General features: G+C 39.3%; 1 protein-coding gene across 3 annotated transcripts; it reads right to left on the bottom strand.

The window, feature by feature from the left end:
* Positions 1-136: 136 nt before the first annotated feature.
* On the bottom strand, positions 137-27,894 carry CENPC (centromere protein C). 3 transcript variants are annotated; one of them, XM_035324430.1, is made up of 19 exons: positions 27,839-27,894; positions 26,769-26,815; positions 25,520-25,581; positions 25,134-25,231; positions 24,208-24,295; positions 23,891-24,110; positions 22,769-22,972; positions 21,337-21,722; positions 19,880-20,744; positions 19,445-19,483; positions 18,088-18,161; positions 17,192-17,257; positions 15,717-15,821; positions 14,813-14,911; positions 12,130-12,225; positions 11,644-11,798; positions 11,036-11,126; positions 9,523-9,595; positions 137-378 (listed from the first exon to the last, which is right to left on the bottom strand). In XM_035324430.1, exons 1-19 carry the CDS (start codon positions 27,851-27,853, stop codon positions 330-332), a joined length of 2,832 nt encoding a protein of 943 aa, XP_035180321.1. In that variant the 5' UTR covers positions 27,854-27,894; the 3' UTR covers positions 137-329. The 3 variants fall into 3 exon arrangements, with proteins under 3 accessions (XP_035180321.1, XP_035180320.1, XP_035180322.1); XM_035324429.1 differs by having other exon boundaries at positions 24,208-24,298; XM_035324431.1 differs by lacking the exon at positions 19,445-19,483 and having other exon boundaries at positions 24,208-24,298.
* Positions 27,895-27,960: the final 66 nt, after the last annotated feature.

Raw genomic sequence — 27,960 nt, forward strand, 5'->3', positions numbered from 1 at the left:
CACTCAATGATACCTCCTTCAGACATCTTTACAAGTCAAACTCCTCAGCTTCATGCAATTACCCGTGTTTTCAACGTTGCACCAACTACCATAAAATTCATTCTTAAATGATTTAGAAAGGCAAAGGAATCAAAACTGATTTGTATTATTTAACATTTATTGATACAAAACAGAAAAATAATTTGTAGCCATCTATTTACAATTTACACTGGAGGAAGATCTCTTAAGATCAATGAAACTATGTACTTCCAATAGGGGGGTATATTTCCAGTTGGATGGTGGTTAACAGTGTTCTTCAGAAGTCGCTCCCATTCAACTTGCAGGTGAACTTACGGGGAAGAGGGCTCAGGCTCCAACAATGTGCTGGTTACAATTGGTCTGAAATGCAAAAAGAATAGAAATTAGTTCATCCAGATGAATGCAATGTTCAGCTAAAAACCACAACAAAACCTCTGTGCCATAACGCTAGACAGTAACTGCTCAGTAAAGTGAAATGACTGCAGATTGTATTCAAAGCAGCCATGTACTCCAGTGGCAAATCAGTAAAAATATTGGTATCATTTCAATTATGATTTTCAAAAGAGCACATTAGCCTAATTTAGCTAAACAAGGTACTCTAACAATTGTGTTCTCTGTACAAAGTTTGGAGTTGCCAAAGCCACACTCAGTTGCAACACTGACACTTGTTCTACAGATTTGTTTTATGCTACCAATGTTACGAAATGCTGCATTTTGTGCAGGACCATGAGGCCTCAGTAGTAAACATACAAACAGGTTTCATGCTATTCTTATAAAAACCTTGTGTATATTTCAATTTGTTTCTGCTAGTATTTAGGCAAATGGTCCACAGCCCACCATTTACAGCCCCAAGGCCACACAGAGCTGCTGAGAGCAGGGAGGAACCCATGAATTAAGACTGTTGCTAACTGAGAGAAACAAGTCTGACACAGCTCACCACCAAGTGATGCCGTAAACTGCTCTCTTCTCTGCCCTCCTGACAAGGTAGGTGGTAGCACCAGACTCAGAGCTTTGGAACAGAAGGCACTGTACAACACCATCACCATCATCCTCTACCAGGCAGGACAGAGAAATGCTGAAAGTTATGACAGACGAAGAGGACTCAACAGTTGATCAAGCAGAACCAGAGGGATGCAAATAAACTGCTTTCCCCCTTAAATGAACTTTCATCTCCTGTTCTCTTCTGTATCCCTTCACCTCTCCACGGCAGCCAGTGACAAGAACCAGGATGCCAGGTGCGCACACAAGTGCTCACACAAGTGCTCACAGGTGTACCTTGTACCTAATGCTGGTGATCCTTAAGATCCGTGGCAGTATTCCATGGTGCCTAGGTGATGGCAGAGACACAGCCAGATTTTGCCAAGGCAAAAGGTCAGCAGCATGATGAATTAAAGCATGCTTCTGGCACCTCTCGCAGCACTGATGCTCTGTGTTAAGTTTGGCCAGGTGGAATGGCATTGGAAAGGATTCTTGTGGCACTGCAGAGCCAGCCTCAGCAAAGTGATGAGGCTCAAGGACAACCACATGAGCCTGAAATGGCAGATGATAACAAACACCCTGCTAGCGACAGCCTAAACTGACCTTTCTTGGTATTAAAACTACACAGAGGTCTTTAAAAGAATAGAGGCCAAAGGAAGTTTTGCATCACTTCTCTAAGCAAGAAAATCGGGAGCTTTGCCAGGCCTTGTACAAAGCTTGAAGGAGAGGTAGTAGAGGAACTTTCAGGCACAAGAACACTTCTGAAATAATTAAAATACCTGGAACTAAGTTAAACAACTGATACAGTCATTGTAAGCACCACTAAGACATAAAAAAAAAAAAAAAAAAACACTTTGTAGAGGGCACTGAATTTAAAAAAAAAAAATCTTTTAGAAATTACTATAGGCTGCAAGACAAAAAAAAAATGAAGGAAGAGAACATTCAAACTTGATAGAGTGCACCACACTGGGAAGTATGTGCATATGGACTTCTATGAAGAAAATAAAATTATGATCAACACTTGTCATACCTGGAGACCCCTTCTTTGTAATTTCTAGAATAATTCGAATTCCAGACAAGGGCAGGGGGGACCTGGATATTTAAGCAAGTTCTTGCATGCATCCAGCTCGTTAAAAACAGTTTTGTACTTCATCAGCATACAAAGTTCCTGGGAGATGGGCAAGGACAGGTGGAAGAGTGAGGCATGCACCTCATTTACAACTCTTAGCATCTTGCCAGAGATAAGCATTGCAGCAAAACAAATGCAAGCTTAAAACACCCTTCAGAAAAGAAACTAAATTACGTTCAGTACAAACAGTATTGCTGTTTGTTCCTCCCCCTTTTTTCCATCAAGAAACACAAGTGTGTCATGCAGTGTGGGTGTAGGATGTAAGCAACAGAAGCCATTTCATGACAAGGTAATGATTTCTGTGAACTTAAGTGGGGTTAGCAAGCAAACAGAATGAAGCTGTTCCAAATTCTGATGAGATAATCCACTCCGAGTAATTTGTTTGAAAGGTTAAACAGGAAGCTAAGATGGGACTCGGTACCACAAAACGAAGAGGCAAAAACCCTGCACATTCAGCACTTGCTTTGTCTTCAAAGCATAGCCATTTTTTTTTCACCAGCTAAAATGCTGCTGAAGTCTGGCAGCGTTTTAATTTCTTCCTGCAGCAACCCCTATATTTAAGTTACCTTAAGAGTAAGCTTAAGCTTAGTTGCTTAAAAAGCAAATGTCCGCTTCTAACATGAAGAAAACCAGCCATACTAAAAGTCAGAGAGCTTTTGCTGGATGCAGAAAGGCCCCTGCAATTATCACTTAATTGTCCTTCATGGGCCAATACCAGGAGTCTCATACTTTCCCTTAAGGTTGATCCCTCCTTCAGCACTTTTTCTTAACTGGCTACTTAATTAGTCTTCCTTCCCGGGCTTAATTGTGAATTTGTTTTGATTAATTAGCCTCAGAGCTGACTTGGCACGTACTGAAATATAAGAGAAGTGCTTAGTTTCTTCAGCTTGTAGCCTACTGTATCCTAGGGGAACCCCTGCTTTGTCAGCAATAAAATTTCAAGTTCAGATTGTGGGGAAAAAAATCATAATTAACTTTTATTTCTTTTAATTGCCCTCTCTGTACTCTAACACAAAAGTGATGATAACAAAGAACGGGTAAGATTCAGTAAGTTCAGGCGTATTGTCCAGTGGATTTGTATCATGCTCATTAATTTCATCTTGCGATTTTACATAAGATGACTTAATGCTAAATCCAAGTGATCTCGAATCCTAAACCAAGAGCGTAAGTTGCTGGCACAGACAGCCGTGTTCTGATGGCACCAACACCAGGAAGGTTTTTCTCTATCCTTCAGAAAAGTCATGTTCTGCTCTTCCAAGTTATTGAATTTAACTGAAAACCCTTTACAGAGTCCTAGCCAAGCCAGGCTGCAACACCTTTGGACACCAGGACACTACCTGACGAGTAGCATGACTCTTTATTACGTTTACACCTCTCTCATCACTCCTCTCCCTCTTTACAGCATATCGATTCCAGAAGACACCCAAGCAGTGGCACCACGTATCAAATATCTTGATCCATTCTTGTGTTAGCTAGTGATGCTGGAAGCACAAGAAAAGGCAGCTTCGAACACCCCAAACGTGAAAAAACAATGAGCTAAGTAACGTGTGTTGTCAGCTAGCAAAGTTCTGGTAACTGGGAGGGCGTTGGGTGGACTATGGGGAGAAGGCCCTCCTCTACAGGGACCTGCTGCTGGCCAAATTTGAGCCCATCAGTGACACTGGTAGCATGTAAACAGTTCTTATAAAAGTTTAAAAAAATAAAATGAAGAAGTGCTGTGCAGCAGCTGGGGGGAAGAGGATCAAGACAGAGGCGAGAGAAACAGCCCTGCAGTCAGTGCAGGAGGAGCTGTTTCAGGCACCCAAGCAAAGATTTCCCTGCAGCCCACGCAGGAGCAGATACACACACTGAAGCCCATGGAGGACCCCACACTACAGCAGGTGGACGTGCTCTGAAGGAAGCTGCAGCTCACAGAGACCTCCCTAGGAGCAGGCTCCTGGCAAATAACTAACCCGTGGTGAGGAGAAGGCACCTGGCAGAGACTGAGGTCCTCGGGGGATCCATGCTGGATCAGTTCTTGGAGAACTGCATCCCATGGCAGGGATCCCATGTTGTCTTGCCAAGGGGGACCGAGAGAATGGCTGGGCTGGCAGCTGGCCACGGGTCATCCCACCACACTACCCATTTAATAAACTTCCCACGTAGCTGTCAAGGGCACTACAATTCTTCAGTTTCAAATTTAGAAGGCCTTACCTATCAAAATTCAAAGAGAAGTTAAAAATCTTACTTGGGACATAAATATCTCAAGCACTTTCAGATTTGCATCTCAATTCAATAGACTGAGAAAGTAAACACTTTGCTTCCTTAGGCTTATTTCATTTGTTGCCTGTCCGGTGCTCCAAATAAGACTGCAGAAATGCAAAGCAAATGTAGTTTTACAATGCTTTGTGTGCCTTTACTTGGGCCCAGCAGTTGAAGTGAAGAACAAAAAAAGAACACAAGCTTTGTGTGTGGGCTCAAGAACACCGAGCAGCTCTGCAGGCACCCTTTTAACATATTTGTTCCCTAATATTCAGCAGCCAGTTATTTTGTCAACTATTTGTTTTAGTCTTAAAAACTGGACCACAGGAATTAGTTTGGTTGTGAAATCCTAAAGGATGCTTTTCCTTACAACCAGAGAAATGTATTATGAAGGGAGCTCTTCTGTCTGAATCTACGAATGCCCGTGAAGTGACAGGATATTCTTTAGAGCAAATGCACTGTCTTGGAAACACTAAGGTGCTCGGTTACAGCAGCTGTCAATACCCTGTAAGAAGCATGTTCCATATGCTTCAGTCAGATGCATTATCTGCAGTCAATCACTGCTTAGAAGTAAATTTTGTATTACAATACACATCATGCAGCAGAGTTTGCGTCAGTAGAAATGCAAGAAAATACTCCTTCGTGTTGAAATGCCTTTTCAGCTGTCATGAAAATGAGAAAATAGCTTTTTCGGTTTATTGCATTTCCCAAACATTAATTCAAAATCATCTGCAGATAACTAATTCAGCTGCATACTTGAAAAATAGAAGGAATTGTGTATGTGCTTCAAGAGTTTGTTTTATTGGCGCTTTTTGTTTTTCTGTAATTACTCAGCTCATACTCTATCTTATGTTTACTAAGGAGTACAAAATACGTATGTGTACACATCTGAAAGTTTTGCTCTCCTGGATTTTTCTTCAAACAACATTTTGTATAGTAAGGCAGAAAGAGCTTTCTAGCAAAACAACAACTCCAAAGATTTAGATTTTTCAAAGGAACCTACTGACCAGTAACATCATTTTTTTGTCAGATGAAGCCAAAGCCTAGAAAAGTCTGACTTTACCATTGCAGTGGATCACTGTCAGTTAAGCTCCTTAAAGTACGCTTCTAGTTGTTATCACATCACCTACCACAGAACGCGTGTACCTACTAACATCATGTTGATTAAATACTTGACTCTGCTTTTGCCTTCAGCTCTCTCAATTACTGTTGATGGAAACTGATGAATTAATGTACTAAAACAGAGGTTTCCTCCAGGAACAGTGCAGTACCACACTGGCAGCAGAGAAATGCCACGTCTCTTTCCTGATGACAATCCCAACTTCACCTCACAGCAGGTAACACCAGCTAACAATTTCAACCTAGCTTAGTAATTACAAACCTGTCTCAGATCTCTACTACTGTTAGACATGATGTTCTGTGTTCTGCTGTAAGTAGATGAAAAGTTGTGTCATCTGAGCTGAATATTTAAGCCATTCGTCTATGAAACAATCTCAACACTGTTAAAAGCTTCAACATGGAAATAACTAACATCGAAGAAACCCTAAGAATACGTATTTAAGCAACAGACCACAACATGTTCTGCATGGGCTATTATCCTGGCATTTTACCAACTGTAAGTGATTTTGCCACAGATCTATTTGAAATCATCACAGTACTCAGGGGAAGTTGATTATTCAACAGAAGCAAATGTGATGATAAAAAGAATCACTCACTGACAGGAAGAAGAATGTTAAAATCTCAGATTTCAGAGAAGACTTTTTTTTTTTTTTGCCATATCCCTTTTGGTAAGGGAAAAAAAATAGACTGCCACAGGTTACCCATGACTACTAGTAGCCCGATAAACACAAAAGTGTAGGAAGCAGGAGCCACAGCAAGAACAGACATAGGTGAAACATCAGCTTTTTCTTCCAACAACCAATTCTCATTTGCCACATTGCACAACTCAGCACCCACTGGAGTCCTGGAATACAAACAGGACTTTTCAGCACAAGTTGTAAATTGTCCTGTGCCTACTCACACTGCAAGTGTCAGGTTAAACGAAAATATGCAATCCAGACAAAGGGCGAACGATCTAGCTCACCTCAGTTCCTGCCACACCCCACTATTTTTAAAAACAACTTTGAGTGAGAGGCTGCAAGTAGTACAACGTACATGCTGACAGAATGAACTTCGCAAGGTTCTGTGCCCAATCCTAATGTTAACGGAAATCTATTTACATTTACTTGCAACAGAGTTCAAATGAATTTATCGCCATTTGTAACATACTCCTCCCCTATTCCAAAGCCAAAGCCTACAGGGTACAGATGCCAGGCAACGACAAACAGCTATGCTTGAGGCGCCATCTAATGGCAAATGGTGGAATTGTTTCTATTAGATAAGATTAAGAACTTTGTACATTAAAAAAAAATCAATTCTGTCCCTCCATTCCAAAACAAGTTATTTCTTCCTAAACTATAGAATGTTGGAGCCACTTAAACTATTTTGACAAATCAAGCTCTGTTTTCACCACAGATTTAAAGGAACTTCATACTGAACTATCGCAGCAAAATACGTTATGCCACTATTAAGTTGAGCTAACACTGTGAAAGACAAGACAAAATGCATAACTGATTAGGCAAGTACTTCACCAAAACTCTACAAACTGAAAGCAACATCCTAGACACAACACCATGCCTGACATAACTGACTTTTGCTACCTAAAAGGAGAAAATCAAGTATTTTGATGTAGCTCAACTACAAAACATTCTCTGCAAATTATACTAGACAATTCACACAATAAATCAACTAGCCAGGAAGCAACCAAACTATCTAGCCTAAAATGTACTTATTTACCAAAACCACAGTTTTCTGTTGACACTCTCAGGCACAGAATTAGGAAAAGCGAAGAGGCATTTGCAGCATTCTGACCTCATACCTGCATTTGAACATCTGCCACTTCCCAGTCTGTATCAGGAAGTGCTCTGAACACATTACTTCTGCTTACGAAAACATCCAGAAAGATGGAGTTCTCATCAGTTACTCAAGACCTAAAAAAAGCCCACTCAAAAACCTTACTGACAAGTTGCGACATAGCGCAATGGGGAAGATGACAATAAGGGTAATGCACTGCTTCCACCTGAACCCACCAAACCAGAAGGTATTCCTGAACAGCAGCAGGCTGCCCTGAGCTCTGTAACAACACACAACCACACTTTCCTTTAGGGCCATCAGCTCTGTAGTCCCTATGTGTTCACCAACCCCTTAACAAAGCACCCACGTAATGCACAACAAAACTTGCAGGGTATCTTCCTTCTGAACTCCCTGGCCTTTAACACGATGGAAAAGTGGTTGCTTTCTTTCAGCTGGAGCTGATGAGCTCTTGGGCTCAGAGATCATCACATCCATGTCCTGACTGCTGGGAGACATGCCTGGGAGAGAAGCACAGGATTTTGGGTCTAATGCTAGCCCTGTACTGTTTACCAAGTGGCAAACTTCCAGATCTCTGTGGGCCTGCCTAAAGAGTTGAAAGACTTACAAATGGAGCATTTTACTGGGTGGGATTCCCTGAAGCAGTGGAGACAGCATGAGTGCCCATCTGGTTGCTGGCAAGGCTCCAACAGAGGGACAATACTGGAATCTCACTGACCTTGAAGAGGCCAACCAAGCCCAAAAGATGCACAAAGCTACCAATATCAAATTATTATCAGTTCTAACTAAATGACTTGTAGAAAAAAAAAAAAATTAACTGCTTACAAAATTTAAGGCTGAGGGGAATAAATGAATGCTCTTCCCTGCAATCTGAACTTTGACTGCAAATAGTTTTTCCTCAAGAGGATGAACTGAATGGCAATTGGCACACTCCTGGAATCATCTTAGAGTTCAGTGTGACCTAGCCACGAATGCAAAGATATCACGTAACTTCACTAATAACATACAAGGTCACGAACTAATTATAGGAACCACTGCTTGAAAGAGAAAAATTGAAAGAAAGTGTGTTACCTAAAATTCCCCAACCTAAAGCATCTCTCACATAGGAACTGTAGCCTCAGTGTCCAAGTGCTTTCACAGACACGGAGTTAATTCTCAGCTGAAAGTTTCTTATGGGTAACACTTAAGCCAATTCTCCTTTCCTACTTTAATCTGTACTCTAGATATAGCATAAAGATCATGGCCAAGACTGCTTACAAGGTCAATGCTCAATCCTCAAGTATTCAGCCATTAAAAAGTTTTCAATTCCAGTTCAATTTTCTGTATCTTTTCCTCTTCTGGAACAGCAGTGACCACTCAGAGAGAGCACCCTACCAGAGTAGCTGTAGTTTATCCTTATGTTCAGCCAGAAGGAACCTTGAAGAGCTTGAGAGACAAATGTTATGTATACCATCTGCTGTCTAGACTTGGCTTCTGGAGTTTACAGTATAATTACAATTTTCCCAAAGGTCCTCATTATTATTCAGAAACACATCAATCAAAACAAAAGGCAATATTAAAGTAACACATTTAGCAATGACCTATTGCCATTATGCAAAATAAAGCTATCTAAAACATTCAGAGCTCCATATAAAAGATAGAACAGATAAGTTCCTAGATAAAAGCATCCATTTTACAATACAAATTTTAGGCACTAATCATACATCTGGTAGACAAGGAAGAAACTGCTGTCATTAACATATTAGAAGAGTGCTGGACCCTAGCATGCAAGAATTCCAGCAGCCTGTCTCCTAGACAACAATTACTGGAGTGCAGATAGCATGGTTCTACGTTTAAACAGAGATTATTCTGAGAGGTTTATAACCAGGCAGACATTGAGTCTAAGCAGATGTTAGCTGAAGATGTCAAAATTAATTTAAGTGTTAAGTGTTTTGGGGGGGATTAGGCATAAAAGTACAATTTGGAACAACATTACGTTTTTCCAACAAATTTTTAAGTATCTCTTCCTGTCTCTGGATGACAAATGCCTGATACAGAGCGAGGCCCTTCACTGGGTCACTGCAGTTTGACAGTAAACTTGTGAGTTGTTTTTGTAGCTCTTTCTATGTTGATTTCACCAGCTCTGCCTTAGTTTGTGAAGTTAAGCTGGGCACAAACAAACACACTCCTTATGCAGGGAAAAAAATCAGGAAGTACAAAAGCGTGAGAAGTATTTCAAGCAAACGTTTGGAGAAAGTTCTTCACACCTGTCGTTTTTGAACTGCGTGAAAAGAAGAACACTTTCTTCGTTCAGAAGATTACGGATGTTATATTGATTTCCTATAAATAAAAGCAGAAAAAGTTTTCTTTAGACACCACTAGCAATCTTTGAAGTCCTATTTGGCTTCAACTCGGTATGTTTTTATTTCATTCATTTAAAGAGAAGTAATATTAGCCCCAAATCTATGATGCCACTCTTCGAGGCACGTCACTGCATTTTGAAGTGGTAACAAGAAAGAAACTACAGCTAGCTTTGTTTCTTTTAACCTATGATAGGAAAAAAGCACATCTTCACCAAGACTTTTACCGAAGCCAAAGTAATTGGCTTAAACTCTCCACTCACAAAAGCCACAAGAAAACTTTAATGTGACTGAATTCATTTTAATTGTTATGGACGATCTCATTAAGAAATGCACAAGAAAACTTATTTGCAGATCTTCACTTGGGATTTGCATACTAACGTGACCTCAAATATAGAGGCATCTAAAAGATACTGCATGTTGAGGAGGAGCAACTTTCTAATATTCATATATAGCCACACTTGGTAAGATACAAAGAGATCTTTCACCACAACCTCTGCATCGCCCATCCACGCAGTACAGAAAGGCCATCAGGAAACAGGGACAAATGGAGATGAATACAAATGTGGAACTCTCACCAGTTAATACAATCTCCTTTACCCAAAATCAAACTATAAATCTGTCTCTGCTGACCCCTCAGCTTTTACGATTAAAACAAAGACACTTTCACTGAAGTGTCAAGCATTAATTGAACAATGGTTGTTAAAACAGGATGTCATGGTGAAAAGCTGATGATAAAACAGTAAGAGCGGTAGATTGTCACTTTTTAACATAGCCTCTTCACAAGCAAGCTGTATGTAAGTTCTCTACCACTTCAAGAACAGTCTACTTTAGTACTACAAACTCTCCTGATTACTCTTACCCGCTGAAGGGTAGCTTCTCATATGGAGTTTATTCCACTTTCATCTCAGAAGAGCAAAATCAGTGGCGTTTTACGATTCTCAATGACCCATATGAGGTTACAACACTTTCAGCGGACAGGCTGCACCTTCTGCACTTCACGCACCATGCAAAACGTGGTGAACTGATCCAAATGGATTTTCATTAATTTATGTAGGAAAAGATGGTGATGAAAACAATTATATTAACTACCACTATTTAAAGCTGTCCGCTGAAGTTTCCCTGACATCGTAGCTAGGGACAGAACTAGAATACCAAGAGAACTTCACTCTTGGAACTTGATTATGTTATCAAAAACTCTGAAGGAAACTCAGGTAAACAGACTGTGTTTGTACCACTACAGTCCCAGGTTAGATCATCAACCTGTGTCCAGTGTTGGGTCACACTCCCTTCTTCCTAACGTTGTGCTTTCCCATACTCCAACTCCTCTATCCCAACCATTCACCTCAGTTGTGCTTCGTAGCCCACTAACTCAGTCTAATCCAATCCCCAAAAATTGATTTTAAAAACACGTGCTTACCTGCTGGAATATAGAAAAAGGCCCCCGAAGTCAGGTAATATGATGTCTTATGCAAAGTAACAACAATTTTGCCATGGATAACATGGAAAGCCTTAAAAAAAAAAAAAAAAAGAGGGGTGGGGGTTCTAGGATCAGCAACGTTTCCTTCGCAAACATTTAAGAAAGTTATCCAAGAAAAAAAAACCAAAACACTGTTTTTGCATACATGCTTCAAGATAGCAAAAAAAAAAACAAACACAAATTAACATAATAAAGTGAGCTGCAACTCCTTTTCCCCACCCCAGTTGAAACCTAAGACAGTCAACTTGTAACGGGTGGGAGGGAGGTATTTTTATTTAATCTATCTTGTCTGCACAGGAAGCACACGTGAACATACAAGTTCAATGTGAAAGAAAGCAGGGTACTGTGCATGCAAAGTACCTCCAGCAAGTTTCTTTAGTTATAACTGCTTGATTTCACAACTGAAATTATGTTTCCTGTATACATTTGTAGTTTAGGCAAAAAATATGAAAAACCTGCCAACCTCATATGCCATTTTTAATATTATAAGATTCTCTGTTTAGATATAGATCATTAAATAAAAATAAATAAGGAGAAAGTGTACTTACTATTGTATCCATGTAGACAAATTGGTGTCCTTTTTCTTTAAGTGGCTTCAAGATTAATTTACCCGTGGAAAAAGCAGATGTATTCAGATTTTTATATATTTCTACCGATTCATCTTTGAAGAAACTCAAGTGACTGTTTCCAGTGTTAATACAATCTACGAGGAAAGTCCAGGAGATTAATGTCAATGCTAACACATAACCAAGTCTTGGTGTTAGCTCAGCAACTTTTTAAATTATATGCACCATGTACTGTTTCAATGCAAAAACCCCACAAGCTAGACTTAATATTTATCTGAAAAACAAGACGTCACTCCCTTCCCCTTTTTGTGGCTCCCGCAAAATTTTCTCCAGAAAAGCAATGAATATTTTCACAGCTTACCTTTTTATGCCCAAGGCAGCATGAACAATTTTCTTCCTCTATCAGTCTATATCTAAGAACTTGTTCCATTGTTTAGAAAGGTCCTTGGTTACATCCCCTCAACTTACCTTGAAGAACTTCCTGATTTGTTACTGGGTCCACTACAACGGTTGGCTTAGAAGTATCAGCCAGAGTGCAATTCAATTTTTTAGCTACCTCATTTTCTAATGAGAAAAAAAATACAGAGAAGTAATCACTAAACAATTTAAAAACTTTTGTAACCACAAATTCACACATAGGTAATTAAATTTCCTTCATTAAGCGACTGAACAGACTGAAATGCACCTTCTCCAGAAAAAGGGAGCTAACCCGTAACAGTTCTTTGAAAACGCCATTTTCACTGGAATTATTTCTCTGTGTGATCAGTAAAGGGTCCCTAAATCCTCAGGTATTTTCCAGGGCAATGCCAACAAGGTTGCCTATTAATTACGGTATTTATCCCAAAGTACCTTAACTTGAGAAGAACTTTTCCTGCAACAGATAATAAGAGGATATTAAGAGAGAATATAAAATACATGATTAACTAAGAAAAGTAAGTCTCTACCTTTTGCCTACTGCTGATGGGCATCAGGAGACTTATGAAAGTGTTCAAAAAGAATAAGCACAATGTTCAATTTTCCTTTTCTTGAGAGACACCATTACAGGAATCTCACTCTACGTTGTAAATCAGAGAACTATTTCTAAAATAAAATAGATTTTCCCATAGAAGGCAATAGCTTAAGAGTTGATGATAACCTTATGCTTTTCAAAGAGAAAAGAGACACTGGAGAATTTTCAAGACAGATCAAATATCCCAAAGCTCTCTTGAAGAACTCTCTTAAGCGGACAAGTTTAGCTCCACAATGCACAGGAAATCTCTCTAAATGTAGTCAGAACAAGGATGTCAAAGACAATTTATAGCACTTTATAGGCACTCATGTCTACTTAAACACTCCAACGCTAAGACAGTCAGGGCTATGAGGAAAGTTACTGTTTGATATAGAATTGTTCCAAAAAAACTCTCTATAAAAAGAGGCAGTAATAGGTGCAACACTACAGCACTAACCACAGCATTTTTATTGTATCATTAGAATTTAGAAATTTGTCCTAGAAATTCAACTCAGCTGATGGGCCTTGTACATATCACAATTCAAGGATGCTAACAAAAGAGCATCTCTCAGGATGGTATCTTGGTTAACAGACATTCCATCGCATCTGCAGGCGCTTCAAACCAACCTAAAGCAGCAAATTCTTGTATGATACAGTGTGCATAGTCACTACCAGCTCAAGCTTACATGGATTGCAAATGACTTGCACAGAAACTTAAAAGCTGTGCTCACATCAAAGGTTCAACAGATTAGGATCTTGTCTCCATCAGCAGCCAAAAGCAGGTACCCCTCCCACCTCCAAAACTGCTGTTAATGGAGTAATGATGTTTCTACAGAATATTCTCCACGTCTACACATGCAACTCACTTTTATTTAAGAGCTCTTAACAATTAAGTCTTCCATGAATTTATCCAGTTCTCACATTGATTCTAAATATTTTTCTGCACAGTATTTTGTGGCAAGGAGCACAGAGAACACAGGGAGAAGAGCCACCTTCTTTTGTGTGAAAAACCCAGCTCCCACTATTTTCCTTTCACACATTCTAGTTCTTGTGTTAAATAATAATAATTGCTTTCTATTTCCCTTCTCCAGGCCATTTGTGATTTTATAAGCCTTTATCACACCTCTGCAGTCTTTTCAGGGCTGAGGAGCCTTAGCCTACACACAGTTGTTTCTTGTACAGAAGTCCTTCCGTGACTTCAACAACTTTCTCTGAACCTTCTCTAGTCTTAGTACTTTTGTGACAAGGAATCAAATTTACATGCAGCAGTCTAGAGCATCAGAAATTTGTACCAACATTCTGTTTTCTTCCTTATTCTTCCTCTAACAATTAGCTTATACCTGATTTGTTTTAGAACCATGTCAGGATCATACAGTATTTTCCTTGTTAACATTTATTTGCTCTAACATATATATAAAACACTGCAGTCACAAACAAAACCTCTAGTGAGTCCCATACAGAAAAGTTCTTTAGCACCAAAATCTCTTCCAAAGAAAGCACAGAAAAAAATAATTTGGCTTTTGGACTCTAACCCTATCTCCCTTCTGAGCACTACCTACATACTTACCACCTCCTGGCCTTAGTGGCTGTATCAAAGCTTCCTATTCCTGGGTTTTTAAGCACATATTTATTGACTAATTTTATCCATTTTGTGCATTGTTCTTAAAGCTTCTTATTCACCAAACTCAGAATAATTTTGTATTTAACACAAAATAGTTTAAAATATTGACACCAGATGCTGCATTTTCAGATGTGATGCTACAGGTATCAGCAAGACAACCAGAAGCTCTTAAACATTAATTGTGCATTATGAAACTAAACACATTAGCCTCATTAACTAACAATCTGGTCAAGGGCTGAAGCACAGCTGATTTTCTTTAACTGCAGCTTTAAGAGCATTACAACACCTCTGGATCTGTCATGTGTCTCTTCGTTCCCAACCCAGAGAAGTTAAAAGTTTAAGGTCATACAGCATTGCTAGGGCTACAGTAAGCAACAGGTTTTTTTCACATCAGATCACACTAACGCATTTCATTCCAAAAGGATTTTCACTCAGAGAAACTGGAGTTGTTACAAGAGAAAATCTTAAAACAATGGAGCATTCATTTACAGTTTTGTTGGTTTTTTTTAAGCATCAAAAGAATGAAAAAAATGTGTTCATACTTGTATAATTTCTTTTCTCCTTATGACGAATCTTCTTCTGTTTCTTCTTCCTGTGAGGTTCTGTTTCTGGACACACTATTCCACTAATTGTAAGCCCTCCTGAAACAAAAGTTGAACAAAGGTCACTAACACGATATTTATTTTACATGAATAAACATTTACAGAAACCACAAGCATTTCAGTTTGGAATATATTTCCTAGCATTCTCCTAAAGCTAGGAATTTGTCTTGTTGAGCATTCCTTGCCTCAGATATACTTTAGAAAGCCAGAACAAAAGCAAAAAGCTTTTCATCATCAAGTATTTTGAAGTGCAGCACAACTTCAGACTTTTTGAAAAGAATCTTTTTCAGTCAAAGAACATTTCAGAAAGCCATGACACAAGAGTCAAGTTTTAAGACAAAATATCAATTTTAGGGACACAAAGAAATACCATTTTCAAGTGACTGATTAGGAAAATACCAAATTAGACTAAGCCAATAGAAAAAAATCCCTGAGAACAAGATGTACTTTATCACGTAGGTCATTTAACACTGAGACTGGATAAAATATTGTTGTATCTGCTCTAGGAAGCAGTGTCCACACCAGGACAAATGCTCCAATGAATTGTCAATGCATTGTCTCTTCCTGGTATCATACAGAATCTTTGATACAACAAACTTAGTACAAAGAAGCATGTTGTTCTTCCCTAAACAGTTCAGGCAAGTGTAGGTAACACGTTCTACTGCTATTATTTCTATCTGAAACAGGAGTATCAAGAGAAAGATTACACTGAAAGATGACTAAATGGCTGGAGACTATAAATCATCTGCTTTTTTAAAATGCTTTTCATGGCACAAGATCAAACCACAGATTTCCCTTTACTGCCCTATCAGAACAAAGAAGATAGGCATTTTGGGACAAATACCTGAAGGTTTCATCGTATAGTTTACACGCTCGCCTCGCCAATATTCCAGAGGTTTTAGTCGTATCCTTTTTGTCCGACGAACATTAGGTGTGTTGGAAGGCATTACTAATTTAAAGGATGAAACAATTCACAGTAAGTATGCAAATAAAAATCAGAAATGGGAAACTTTAAAATATCTCCCGCTGTTCTGTATCAGGGGGTGAGCACTTCACAGGGGTTATTTATATCACTTCCCAGCTGATATTTATACCAATTTACTTTCATGACAGGAAAGGGAATCAAGTCTTGCCAACAGCCTTCTTTTGCATACATCATTATTTCACTTTCCATTTTCTTAAATTCACCATGCTGACTGTAGATTTCATTAAATATACCTTACTGAATCACTGAGATATGGACATTAGGGGCTCAAGAACAAGAAGCAGCAAACATTATAACTATGAAGAGAACCGCCTCGGCAAAGGCTAAGAACCCTCCTCAAATCTGATGGATTTCATTAGCAAAAGTGAAAAGGCTTCAGGTTGGTTATGGCAAGAGGAGAGTTACACAGAGCACCTGAGCAGACCCCACTCTCCCAGATTCTAACCCTAACCCATCTCCAAGGTCTGCAAAAAGAACAATACTCTTCCCAACTGAAAACCCCACACATTTCCAAGACTTCTCAGGTATGCATCTTCCAAATCATCTATTTGATAGTCTCAAATTTCAGTTTTTCTGAATTTCTATTTTAGTTTTCGTAAGGAATAACAAAACACCCCCTTAAGAGTTGAGAGCAAATTAGTCAAGAATACTTAGATGATAAAAATAAAAACAGTAAATTAAAAACAATCCTTGTCTAAATTGTTTTTGAAGATAGACAACTACATTGTTGTGAACAAAAGAATAATAAAGGGAATAAAAACAAACAAACAAAAAAAGCAGATTAGTGTGGGATTACAATGCCCATCGTGCCATCCTATCCTCCCAAAGGATCAACTCAGACCACCCCAGAAGGCAGGCAGGTTATTTGCACCCTCAGTTACACTGTACAAAGCCAATTCAAACCCTCTTACTGCTCTCAATGAATAGCAGTGCCTTGACTCAATAAAAGGAAAATGTGACAATTAAAAAGATAATTAAAATTATTCAAAAGATCTATTTTTTAAAGAATTTAAAAGATCATTTTTGAATATAAAGCAAAGAAACAGTATAGAACTCAAAAGTTAAAAAAAGCAAAAACACCTTACATAGTACCCTAAAGCGGAACTAACAAATCTTACCTATACTTAGTGTTTTTTCCAGACTGTTTTCTAAATATTTTTCAACTTAAAATTAAGGGTTTTAAGGGCTCTACATTTGCAGGAAGATGCTTTGTGAATTAACAAATGAACCCTTTGCTAGGTGTCTTCCTGTGTCTCCTTCAGCTAAATTTACATCTAGTTGGAAATGCTTTTGCATTTATACACTTACATTATAGTATTTTAAAACAACCTTACCTATTTTATGTCTGCTTATCTTGTCTGACAAATTTCTTATTTGATGATGCAAGTCTTCAGAATCATCTGAAATTACATTCAAAAAACCATCACAATAGGCATTTACTACTCCTGACTTTTATTCAATATATCTGCTAGAGGAAGAAGGTAATATAAGCAGAAGTCCCAGTATCAGTGTTCCCACCAACATTTTTTCTTTAAAGATATACGGAACCCAGGGTAGCTACACAGTGTGTGTTTCATATCAAGAATCAAGTACTATAATTACACAGACATGTAATTCTACTGATTGAAGTGCTAGATTGTTCACCTTCACACCCCTCTAGTATAACTTTGTTCTAAAGTTATTACCAGAACACCCACAAAACTAGATCTGTCAAAAAGAACACTGCATAAACTAAATACCATTTACAACTGGATCTAAAACTAAGGCAAAAAAGACTGTCTGCCCCCAGGATTCATATTCATTATGACAGGATGTTAAACTTGCATAGGGAAATTACTTAGAGAACCAAAGTTATTTTAGGTGAACATGCCTTCATTACCTACTTTGCTCTACAGCGGCCTGAAGTGATCCCATATAGTGCCACCACATGACAACACACCAAATTGGTACAAACTGAACCTGAAGGATTTGTTCAGTGTTTCAGAAGGACAACTTTATCCTGGTAGGCTTGATGCCAAGCCATGCAGTGCTTATCCTTCTACAGCCAGCACAACATGAAGCAGGCATCCTATATCATGTACTTGGGCAGAAATGGGATCACAGCCAGTCCAATCTGCATTTCTTATTCTGAATAAACCAGAAGAGCAGAGATAAAACAAAAATTACCATACAACCTCAGCCTAAAAAGCTTATAAATAAAATACAACAAAATACCAACTTTAAACCTTACCTGAAGATTCATTATCCTGTTCACACCACTTACTTCTGGAAGTGAATTCATCACAATGTTCTAGAACAGGCCCACTTCAAGAAAAGGAAAAAAAATGCATCTGCTTCAATGTTACATATCAAAGGAACATTACAGTAGTACAAGGAATGACAAATTTCAGTGGTTTGTTTTTTTTTTTTTTTTTTTTTTCAGATCATGCAGTTTCTTTTTTTTCCTTCTAAATGCTTTTCTGTAGTGATCAGACACTGAAGCAAATGACTGCTAGCTAGAAATCACAGGTCTCTTTCATCAGTTGATCCTCTACTCAGCCATCAGGCAGACAAACTAGCATTCACATCATCTTTCTAACCAGACCTCCTAAAAAATCTCATGACTTTTCCTTTTTCCTCCCTCCCAGAAGAATCGGACCTTCTCCTCTCCTTGGTAGTGTTACCTTTCAAACAATTTTCTATAGACCATGATTATAAAAGTACTTTAACGAAATCTTTTACATGCTTTAAGCAAAGGACAGTAACAAAGTTTATAATTTTAGCTAGATGTATTCTGCCATAAAGCCTTCCCCATAACACAGGGAGGATTAACATATATGTGCACCTCCAGAGATTCTCCAGCAATCATATCACTTTTAACAGGACTTGTCTTTATAGCCACAGCATAGTATGCCAACCTTGCCTCCTTCCCCATCTGCAGCTGCATTGCACTGCCATTAAATAACATGCCAATAAAGCGCAACAGGTGAAAAGAGCTGTGCTCCACCCAAACTCCAAAAGGTGCGTTTGTTTCAATGCTTGATCAGCACACCTACACCTTGTAGAATCACTTTGTCTAAAATGAAGTCTGCAGTAGGTGCACTGCAATCAAAATACTACAGCTTTCAGTAGAATTACAACGTAAGAATTTAATAAAGTCACAGCTTGCCACTTCTACTTGCTTTAAGGTGCCACTGCACGAAGGAGAAGGTATCTGCTTATCTATGTGCACAAACAGGAGTTTGGAGCGTACATACTGTTCTGTACCCTACTTACCAGCAGCAACACTACTAGTACAGTTGTTATTAGCTTGAGAAGTGCTGGTATTTCTGTTCAAAAATCACACACTAACATGGAAGCAAGCCTCAAATGAAAGAAAAAAAAATCCAGAAGGCAAGAAACATTGTGACATCTTCATCGTGACCAAAAAAAAAAAAAAAACAGTTCCATTAGTTTATTAACGGTGTTAGCAAGGTAACTCAAGCATGAATCACGGTCCCTTTCTACTGGGTTCTATACTAGTGGAACACAGAGCACAGCAATTGCACCAGCATTGCACACGGGGATCTGGGTTAAATGCAAGTTTTACAGACAACACAGGAAATTACCTTTCACAACTCATAACTTTCACAGCTGAAGAGGAATCTCTAGAAGAGAAACAATTATTATATTTACGGTAAGCCATTAATTTTACTTACTGCAGGGAACCATACAAAAGATTTTCAAAAAACAAAGTAATGCAAAACAAACAAAAAGCCCACAAACAACAAAAACCACACCAAACACTGCAGCTGCTACTCAATCTCAAAAGTACACTTCAAAAATTCCAAATTTAAGTTTCCTTAGGCAGAAGCAGACACTAGATTTGGAATCCACCTTTAATAGTACATTGCTAATTACACCACTTGGTTTCTCTAGTAGCTATTTAACCACTCTGAAACTGACACTTATTTCAACTGCAATTACTGCTTAGAATTAACTAAATGTGTTTCATTATCTATCAAGTCATACCACATTTTTAAGGAATTAAATGAAAAGCTTACTGTAGTCTACGTTGCACGTTATGTTTTCTTTTGTTACTTTTTATTTTCACATCTGATTGCTTGTGCTTTTTTCTTGCCACCTTGTGTGCAGAAGAGCTGTCAGAATCCATTGTATTTTGAGGCTCAACGTCCTCAGGGTTTGAGGAAACACCTTTGTGGGTTCTGTGATTAATCTTTTTGAGTGTCTTGCCTGAAGACTTAGCCAACGATCTTTTCTTTTCAGAATTCTGTATGCTGTCTGTGAGATGCTGCAATAGCTCCGCAGCTTTTACAGGAGTTTTGTTATAAACATCACGGAGCGATTCCAATGCATGCAATACGTTCTTAGGTTTTTCAGATGAAGCAAGTTTCTGAAGTACAGAATTCTCTAATTTCTGACGCAGAGGTGAGGTAAACATTTCATTCAATTCGACAGGCTCTCTTTCAAGCCCTTCTTCACCAGCTTCACTATCAGAGTTCTCCCCTCTTTGTAACTGAGGCTTTTTATTACTACTTTTCTTTACAGATTTTTTAAGCTTTTTCCTTTGACTTTCTGCCCGTTTCTTAGACAGCTTATCTTTTGATTCTTGAAGTTTCTGCTTAGCAGTGTGTTTCTTGTGAATTGAATGCACAAGAGCTTTTGAAGCAGACTGTGGATACTTGGAAGACTTGACATTCTCTTTTGGAGATGGCATCTGCTCTTCGTGACGCTCAGCTGAGGGCATTGGTGAATCCTCACCTGGCATCACCCTTTTTTCATGTTCTTCATCATATGCTTCTGTGTCCGATTCAGACAGTAACAATATCAGTTGCTCAGCTTCTGGTTTGCAGGACATTTTTCTGTGTCTTGGAGAGTCTTGATGAAGTGCATCCTTTTTAGATTTTCCTATCAAAAAATAAAACACATGGACATGAATACCTTCTGTGCATGAAAACCTGAAAAAATGTGTTTACATCTAAGACATAAAAATAAACCAAAAGAATCACACAAAAATGAAATACCAGAAAAAGTTTTTCCCCAGCACTTAAAATAGGGCTTTCTCTAATCCATAGTATCTCCTAGATCTCTTAGCAAAGTAAGGGCAGAAATGTCACATTCTATCTGGTTTAGTTTTCAGTGCTTCCTCCTACAAAACCCTTCCGAAGTAATTCATAAAAACTGAGCACTCAGTTTAAAGCACACATATTAATCTGCTCTCTAGGGAGACAGGAGCAAAAGCTTTGTACCCATCTTTGTCTGCTCATAAGAAAAGGCAACACCGCTAACAGTTTTTAACCTCCTAACAGGAAAGGGTTAAAAAAAACAACAGTGAAGACATTCTGTCTCACTGCCTTATATATACCCAAACTTAACTGTGCAACTGAAATGCCAATTAGGACTCCAATTATTTCCTTTATCCTCATTTCCCAACAGACCAACACAAAAATATTCAGTACTATGATTTGGAAGAAGACTGAAGACCAGGTAAACAACTTACCCACAGGCGTACTGCTTTGCTTTTGAGATTTTAGTCCATTTCCTTCACCTCTAGAGGAGACTGGATCTGACTGTGACGCTCCTTTGAAGTCATGTTGTACTCTGACATCCAAATTGTGTCTTTTCTGTTCAGTAAGTGCTTCAGCCTGTACCTTCCCAGTCTTGCCTTTCTTACCTTCTGTCTTTTCCTTTTCAGAGGACTGAGATTTCGTAACAGGGGTTGCAGAGCCATCTTTTTTGGACTTTTTGTTCTTCTGGGGTATTGAAAACCAAGAATTAGAAGACAGACCATCTGATTCATCGATTAAAAACTCGCATTCACTCTCTATTTCTACGTCTTGATCTTTTACAACAGGAGGTGATGGTGGTGATATTGAGGCTGTATACCTAAAGAAAGGAAGGACAAAATACTGACATCATTTGGGGGGAAAAGGTGAGTCTCAATCTTGTCAATCTAGTGATGACTGCAGAACAAACATGCTACAGGACATTCCCAAATGATTATAAAGCCCATCATTCATTACCCTACATCTTCCAAAAGTCCTGTTCTTCGTTGTTTCAGCCTGATATTCATACCTCATTATTTCTCAGGTGCTGGACAGTCAACTTCCTACCTAACCACTCCAATCTGTATTAGCTCTGAAAAAAGACCGCTATGATCACTGCTAGCACTAGGCTGGGAGGGATAGAAGAACATCATCCAACAGCCAGCAATCAGGTTTGGAAAGCCAAAGCCCTTTCAGAATTACACTTGGCCAGGGACATCAATGGCAACAAGAAAAGGTTCTGTGGGTATAGAAAGCTAGAAAGGGACTCTCTGTTGGAGATTTTAGTGATAGGACAAGGGGGAATGGCTTTAAACTAAAAGAGGGTAGGTTTAGATAAGATATAAAGAAAAAAATATCTGAGTGGTGAGGCACTGGAACAGGTTGCCCAGAGAAGCTGCAGATGCCCCATGCCTGGAGGTGCTCAAGGCCAGGTTGGATGGGGCTTTGAGCAGCCTGGTCTGGGTGGAGGTGGCAGGGGATTGGAACTGGAGGAGCTTTAAGGTCCTTCCCAACCCAACCCCTTCTGTGTTTCTAAGATTCTAACTTCAGACTCACTTAAGATTTTCCTGAATCCTCCAGTCTACCTAATTGGAACATCTCACACTTCATCTGAAACATTTTTCAATTACTGCATACAGTTTTACTTGCAGACAAATGCAACAAACAGCATGGTTAAATCCTAACATTGGCGTTAAATCCTCCCTCCACAAAACATTCTAGCAACTATTTAAATAAACCCTTTCTCAAGCTGGATTTTTCAGTAACAAATGACTATCCCAAAACATCCTCCCACGCCATTTTTATAGGTACAGGATATTGCTCCAGTACTTAGGACTGGATTGTTTTGTAAGCAAAGTGCATTTCATGTTAAGCCTCAAAACAAACCTTTTTCCAATTGTCCCTGTTGTTACAGCTGCTAAGAAAGCTGAAGAGAAGGATGACTTCCGCTTCCGTACAGATGACACAGCGGTACATTCTGCTCTTTTTGTGAGAGCCTGCTCATCTCTCCCAGTCTGAGGTCCTTCCAGACAGACAACTTCTGCATGGCTCTTCACCACAGCAGGAGCATTCTGGTCATCAAAATGTAATCTAGGTATGCAAAACAGCATTCAAATATGATGCTATAAGTTGAGTGCACATTAAATTATCTTGTGGATGGACAGATGCTCCTATTTTCTCCTGCTGACAGCACCTCAGTTTTTATGAATAAGCTTTCATTTTGGAATTTGCTGGAACATACGTTATTGGGACCACTCTCCACAGTAGCAGGAAGTATTTAAATTGACAAAGCAACATGGGGTCAGCAAGGCAACGTGTGGCTCTTGATCAAGGCAAGGGCTGCTCAACAAGACAAATTCCTAGCTTTAGGAGAGTGTTCTTCAAAAATCATTAGGGTTCCCAGACCCTTGGTACACTTTCTTCCCAGGGGCACTTCATCATGCATCACTAGCACCACTGTCATTCCCTCCTCTCTGTGACCTCCCCCCAGAGATTCAGCCCTCCCAAAAAGTTGGGATAACCAGCTACTGCTGCAGCTGGGATTGAAAGTTTCTGAAAGTTTCTAATGACTACAACTGAACCTGTCCTACTTCAGGTAGTATATTCAGAGCAAGAGGAAGGATGACTGTTCATCACTGCTTTAACAAAGTTTCTGTTAATTTTAAGGTCAACGCTGTCAACAGGACACTACTGTGCACTGTAAATTCACTGAAAAGTCTACAGACTCTCCATCTGAGAAGCTGTTCATTTAGAGCACTGTATTGGGGAAAAAAAAAAGTTCAAATTCGTTCTGGAAGCCTTGGGTCCTGCTCTTTTGGGTATTAACCCTTATCACCAGAATACGTCATAAAAAAGAAAAAAAACAATGATGCTCTTCTAAGCCTAGAAACTGAACTTTTCCTCCAACCTGGAATTATTTGCTTGAGTTCAGAATACAAAGTCATCAATGACTGAAACCACCATGCTAATTTACCCTAAAAGGTGAACAAAACATTCAGCTCTACTTACATATGTACAGGAGAACTTTTTGCTTCTTCCACAAGGAGAGGTGATCCCAAAGCCCCATTACCATCCTCAGGATCCACGAACTCAGCAGGGCTTTTGCATAGTGCTTCGGCATCTTTTAATGTGTCACAAGCCTCTCCTTTAGACAAAGGGCTCTCTGTTTTCTTAGAATCAGCTGCATAACCGTGTATTGTAGGCGTCAGGTAGGATTTGTGCGGCCCTCCTGCCATGTATACTAATAGGTTTAGTTCTTTTACTTAAAAGCTTATAAAATACCAAGAGTTACCCCAAAACCTTGAATTAATAATAGTGCTACCAACCTTGGCTACTGACAGTAGCTGGTGGCGATGCGGGTACAGATGAAGAAATACAGCTTCTCTTCACCGAGCTCGTTAACCCTGCATTTGACTGCCAGATTCAATGGAGAATAACAAGACAAGCAAATGAAAATGTTTGACATTTCAACAGAAAACAACAATTTCCTTCTCTTAATTCTTACTCATTTAAAGCACAGCTGTTTTAATAGAAAACTGAAGTGTTCGATTATGTAAGACTTTCTAAGACTAACTGTAAATTTCACACAGGTGTAACAGTGCACACATAAAAATCAATTTGCAGCTTTGAACAGACATCCTGCCAGCCCACAGGCAAGAGATTTATTCTTTCCAGTACTACTAATTTAAACACTTTAATTCACCTTTATTATATCAGGCTTAAGTTTTGTACAAATTCATTTGAGACTATACGGCATTCTAACATCAGACTGAAGTAAACAAATACCATTATAAAGACTGTCTGGGTTTAACACTTAACAGAACATCCGATTTTTACAAAAAACGCTAGAATCCAAGTATTGAAATGAAACAGAATGGGCTGCAGACAAACCAGATTTGCATCATTCTTTCAGACAATAATAAGTTCATTGATTTGTTTCTACTCCTCCCCAATGTCACAAAGTTATTTTATGCATAACAACTATTTAACAGGAGCTGGCTTTTCAAAGGAACTAAAAATTCCTTTTATTCAAGGATCGTCTTTCAGTTTTACTGTCCATCTGACAGCAAAGAGCTGAGTCTATACATCTGGTAAAGTGACTGAAACCAATTCCAATACAGTCTAAGACAGCCATACCCATCATCAGTTATAAAGCAATGTGCTTCAACCTAAGAGTACAAGGAATTTAACTATTTTATTGATCCAAATGCATACCCAAAGCTACAGAGTGATACGTCCATAACTAACTTACCCTTTGGCTCCGTATTGAAGTCCTCGTTTGGTTTCTGCCAACAGGAGTTGAGCAACAGGCTGTGCATGGAGAGCTTATTGTAAGTTCACTATCACAGCCTATAAAGAAAAAGCTATAAATAGGGGATACTTGGAATCACACTGATTTTAACAAGTTACTATGGCTTGTTATATTCAAGTAAATGTAAACAAGAAAGAAACCAGCTACTCAGGAAAAAGATTATAAAACAGCTTATACAGGTTTAAGGGGCTGCAAAGGGGGGCACTGTTAAAGACTGACAAAAAACTTTAACTATTTTATTTCTATTAATTTACCACTAAATATAATATGAGAAAGAAATTATTCTTTAATCAGCAAATTAAGCAAAACGTCAAATAAAACCTTACTTTCAAAACAATCCTGAATGAATTTCAATACGTTTTGACCTGGCTGTATATCAATCTTCTTTCTAGAAAAAGGAAAGAATGAATAAATAAAAAATACTAAATATCCTTATCTTAGCAATATAAAAGTACATGCAACAAACACTTCAGTTATTGCTACTTAATATTTTATGTTATTATTTCCACTAGTCCCAACTTTAATAAATCTCATCTGTTCCTATATGCAGATATCAGCAAATAAACTTGTCTCTATGAGGATTCCAGGAAAAAAAGCCCTGCTGTCATGAAACATGGTAGGATTGAGGAAGTACCTCTCCACAGAAGAAAACATATAAGTATTACAACAATATTCAGGTAAAAGAACTTTGGGATGAATAAAGATTGTAGCTTGAAATAAATAAACTTTAAAAATCAGCCCTGAAGTAGTATTGCCTGCATGATGATTCAGCCTCAGCAGACCCAGAAAATGAAATTCGTAATCATACATCTACCCCTTCAGACAACAAGTCACCCTTTGCTTTTCTTCCTACTACTTATCTGCAGTTACTCCATGCTTCTACAAAAGCTTTGGAAGTAGGAGCTGGCTTGTGGCATCAAAACTGTAAGCAAGCGAACAGCTCAGCTGCTTGGAATACCATTCCATATCCCCCCACCAAAATTCAAAAGGGGGAAGTAATCTAACAGCTGGCCCACGTGGATCAAAACCAAAATAAAATGAAAAAAAACATGGACCATTTTTCCTGTAATTATTAAAAGCCTATAAAAACAGGTAATTTGGCACATTTGGTAAGCTCATGAAACACACGTCTAAAATTGACTTCAGTAACAAAAAGCTTGCTGACTTCTGGCATGCCTTTAAAGACTGCAGCACTACAAATACTCAAACTCATCTTCCACATTTTGCAGCAAGGACCAAACAACTACAGGTGGAACTCTGGGTGGGCTTCATTTCTCTGCCTCCTGAAAGGCACAGACTGCTATTGCTGCACTCAGGTAGTCTAGTTAGGAGTAGCTTAGGTTTATCCACACCGCAGTCTGCCACTTCAGCAGAAGAATACTGAGAAAATCCTTTCTGCTTTGTCCCCCAGCACAATTTACTCCTCCCACCACTGAGAAATACAGAAAGGTTGAGAAATATCACATAATCAGCTTAAGATGCACCCAAGAGTTTTGGCATTAAGCTCATGCAAATAAATCACCATAACTTCCCCAAACTATTGTATCTAAGATTAAAACTGTAAGTGGAAATTACCCTCCTCCATGGCAGAATCTTGCTCTGTAGTCTTTTTTGAAATGATCCTGTTAAGAAATAAGAATCAGCTTTTACTAAGCATGCTGCTAACAAGCAAATGACCACCCTCCTGTTTCTCATGAAAACAAGTCCTCGAAGACTTGATTCATCTGAAACTAGTGTAAACTAAGTCATCCGAGTAGCAGACAAGACTCCAGCCATTTCTCACCACAACTAGCACAGTAATAACTCAGGTGACAGTACGTTATGAGCCAACAAATGAAATAAATGCCAACAAATGAAATAAAACCTACTGAGCTAGGGACAAGTAAAGACAGTAGAAGAAAAACAGGAAGGAAGGGCAAGTCAAGATTTACTGAGCAGAGTACAGTTTTTCATCAACAACATGTTTCAAAAAATGTTTAAATGTTTAATGGAAAAAACAGTTATGATCACTTCAGGTTACACACCTGAAGTTACACTTCAGGTTACACACCTGAACTTGCTGAATAAAGCGTATGTGAAGTGTGGAGATCGTGTAGCGCTAATACAGCAGAACTCAGTACACTTTTGTCTTACTGAAAATATCCGGAATCTTTCTAAACGTTTTTCGATACTATTTCTTGCGAAAATAACCAAACCCAAACAATTTATTCCAACTTCTCGGCGTAAAACAGCTGGAAGAAAGGCTGGGCCACTCGGGTAACCGACTGACAAGAAGCCGTCGCTTCAGAAACGCCCGGAGCCGAACCACCCCACAGCACGCCACGGCCTCAGGCTCCATCCCGGTTGCTCCCCGCGAGGTACTGCCCGGTGTCATCGCGCGGCACGCCGCCTTTCACACAAAATAACGAAGGATGCCTGCAGCGGCCGTGAAGTTTGGAGCTTTTAACGAAGTTTAACGCCTTATTCACGACTGATGTAAGGACTTTACAGGCGTTACGCGCCTGACACGAGGCAAGCCGTGGAGGCAAGACGGGGGCCCCGCCGACCACCCCCCCACCCTCAGCAGCTCCGTGAGGAGACCACGGCTACGGACCCGGACCGACCCCCTCACTGTCACCCCCCCACCCCGACCCCCAACGCCTCACCCATCCCTCCGCCATCCCGCGGCGCCGCCACAACGAAGATGGCGCCGCCCCCCCGCCCCGCCCTCACCTTAGCGCCACCGCTTTCAAACCTCGGCAGCGCGCGCGCAGCCCCCCCGGCAGCT

Source organism: Oxyura jamaicensis, chromosome 4, assembly GCF_011077185.1.
Source record: "Oxyura jamaicensis isolate SHBP4307 breed ruddy duck chromosome 4, BPBGC_Ojam_1.0, whole genome shotgun sequence".
NCBI lineage: Eukaryota > Metazoa > Chordata > Aves > Anseriformes > Anatidae > Oxyura > Oxyura jamaicensis.

Coding starts and splice junctions, on each gene's coding strand:
- CENPC (XM_035324429.1), bottom strand. Junction 22,973..23,890: donor AAAAGTTCTCCTGTACATAT/GTAAGTAGAGCT, acceptor TTGCATACCTAG/ATTACATTTTGATGACCAGA. Junction 379..9,522: donor ACGCAGTTCAAAAACGACAG/GTGTGAAGAACT, acceptor TTTGCATTTCAG/ACCAATTGTAACCAGCACAT.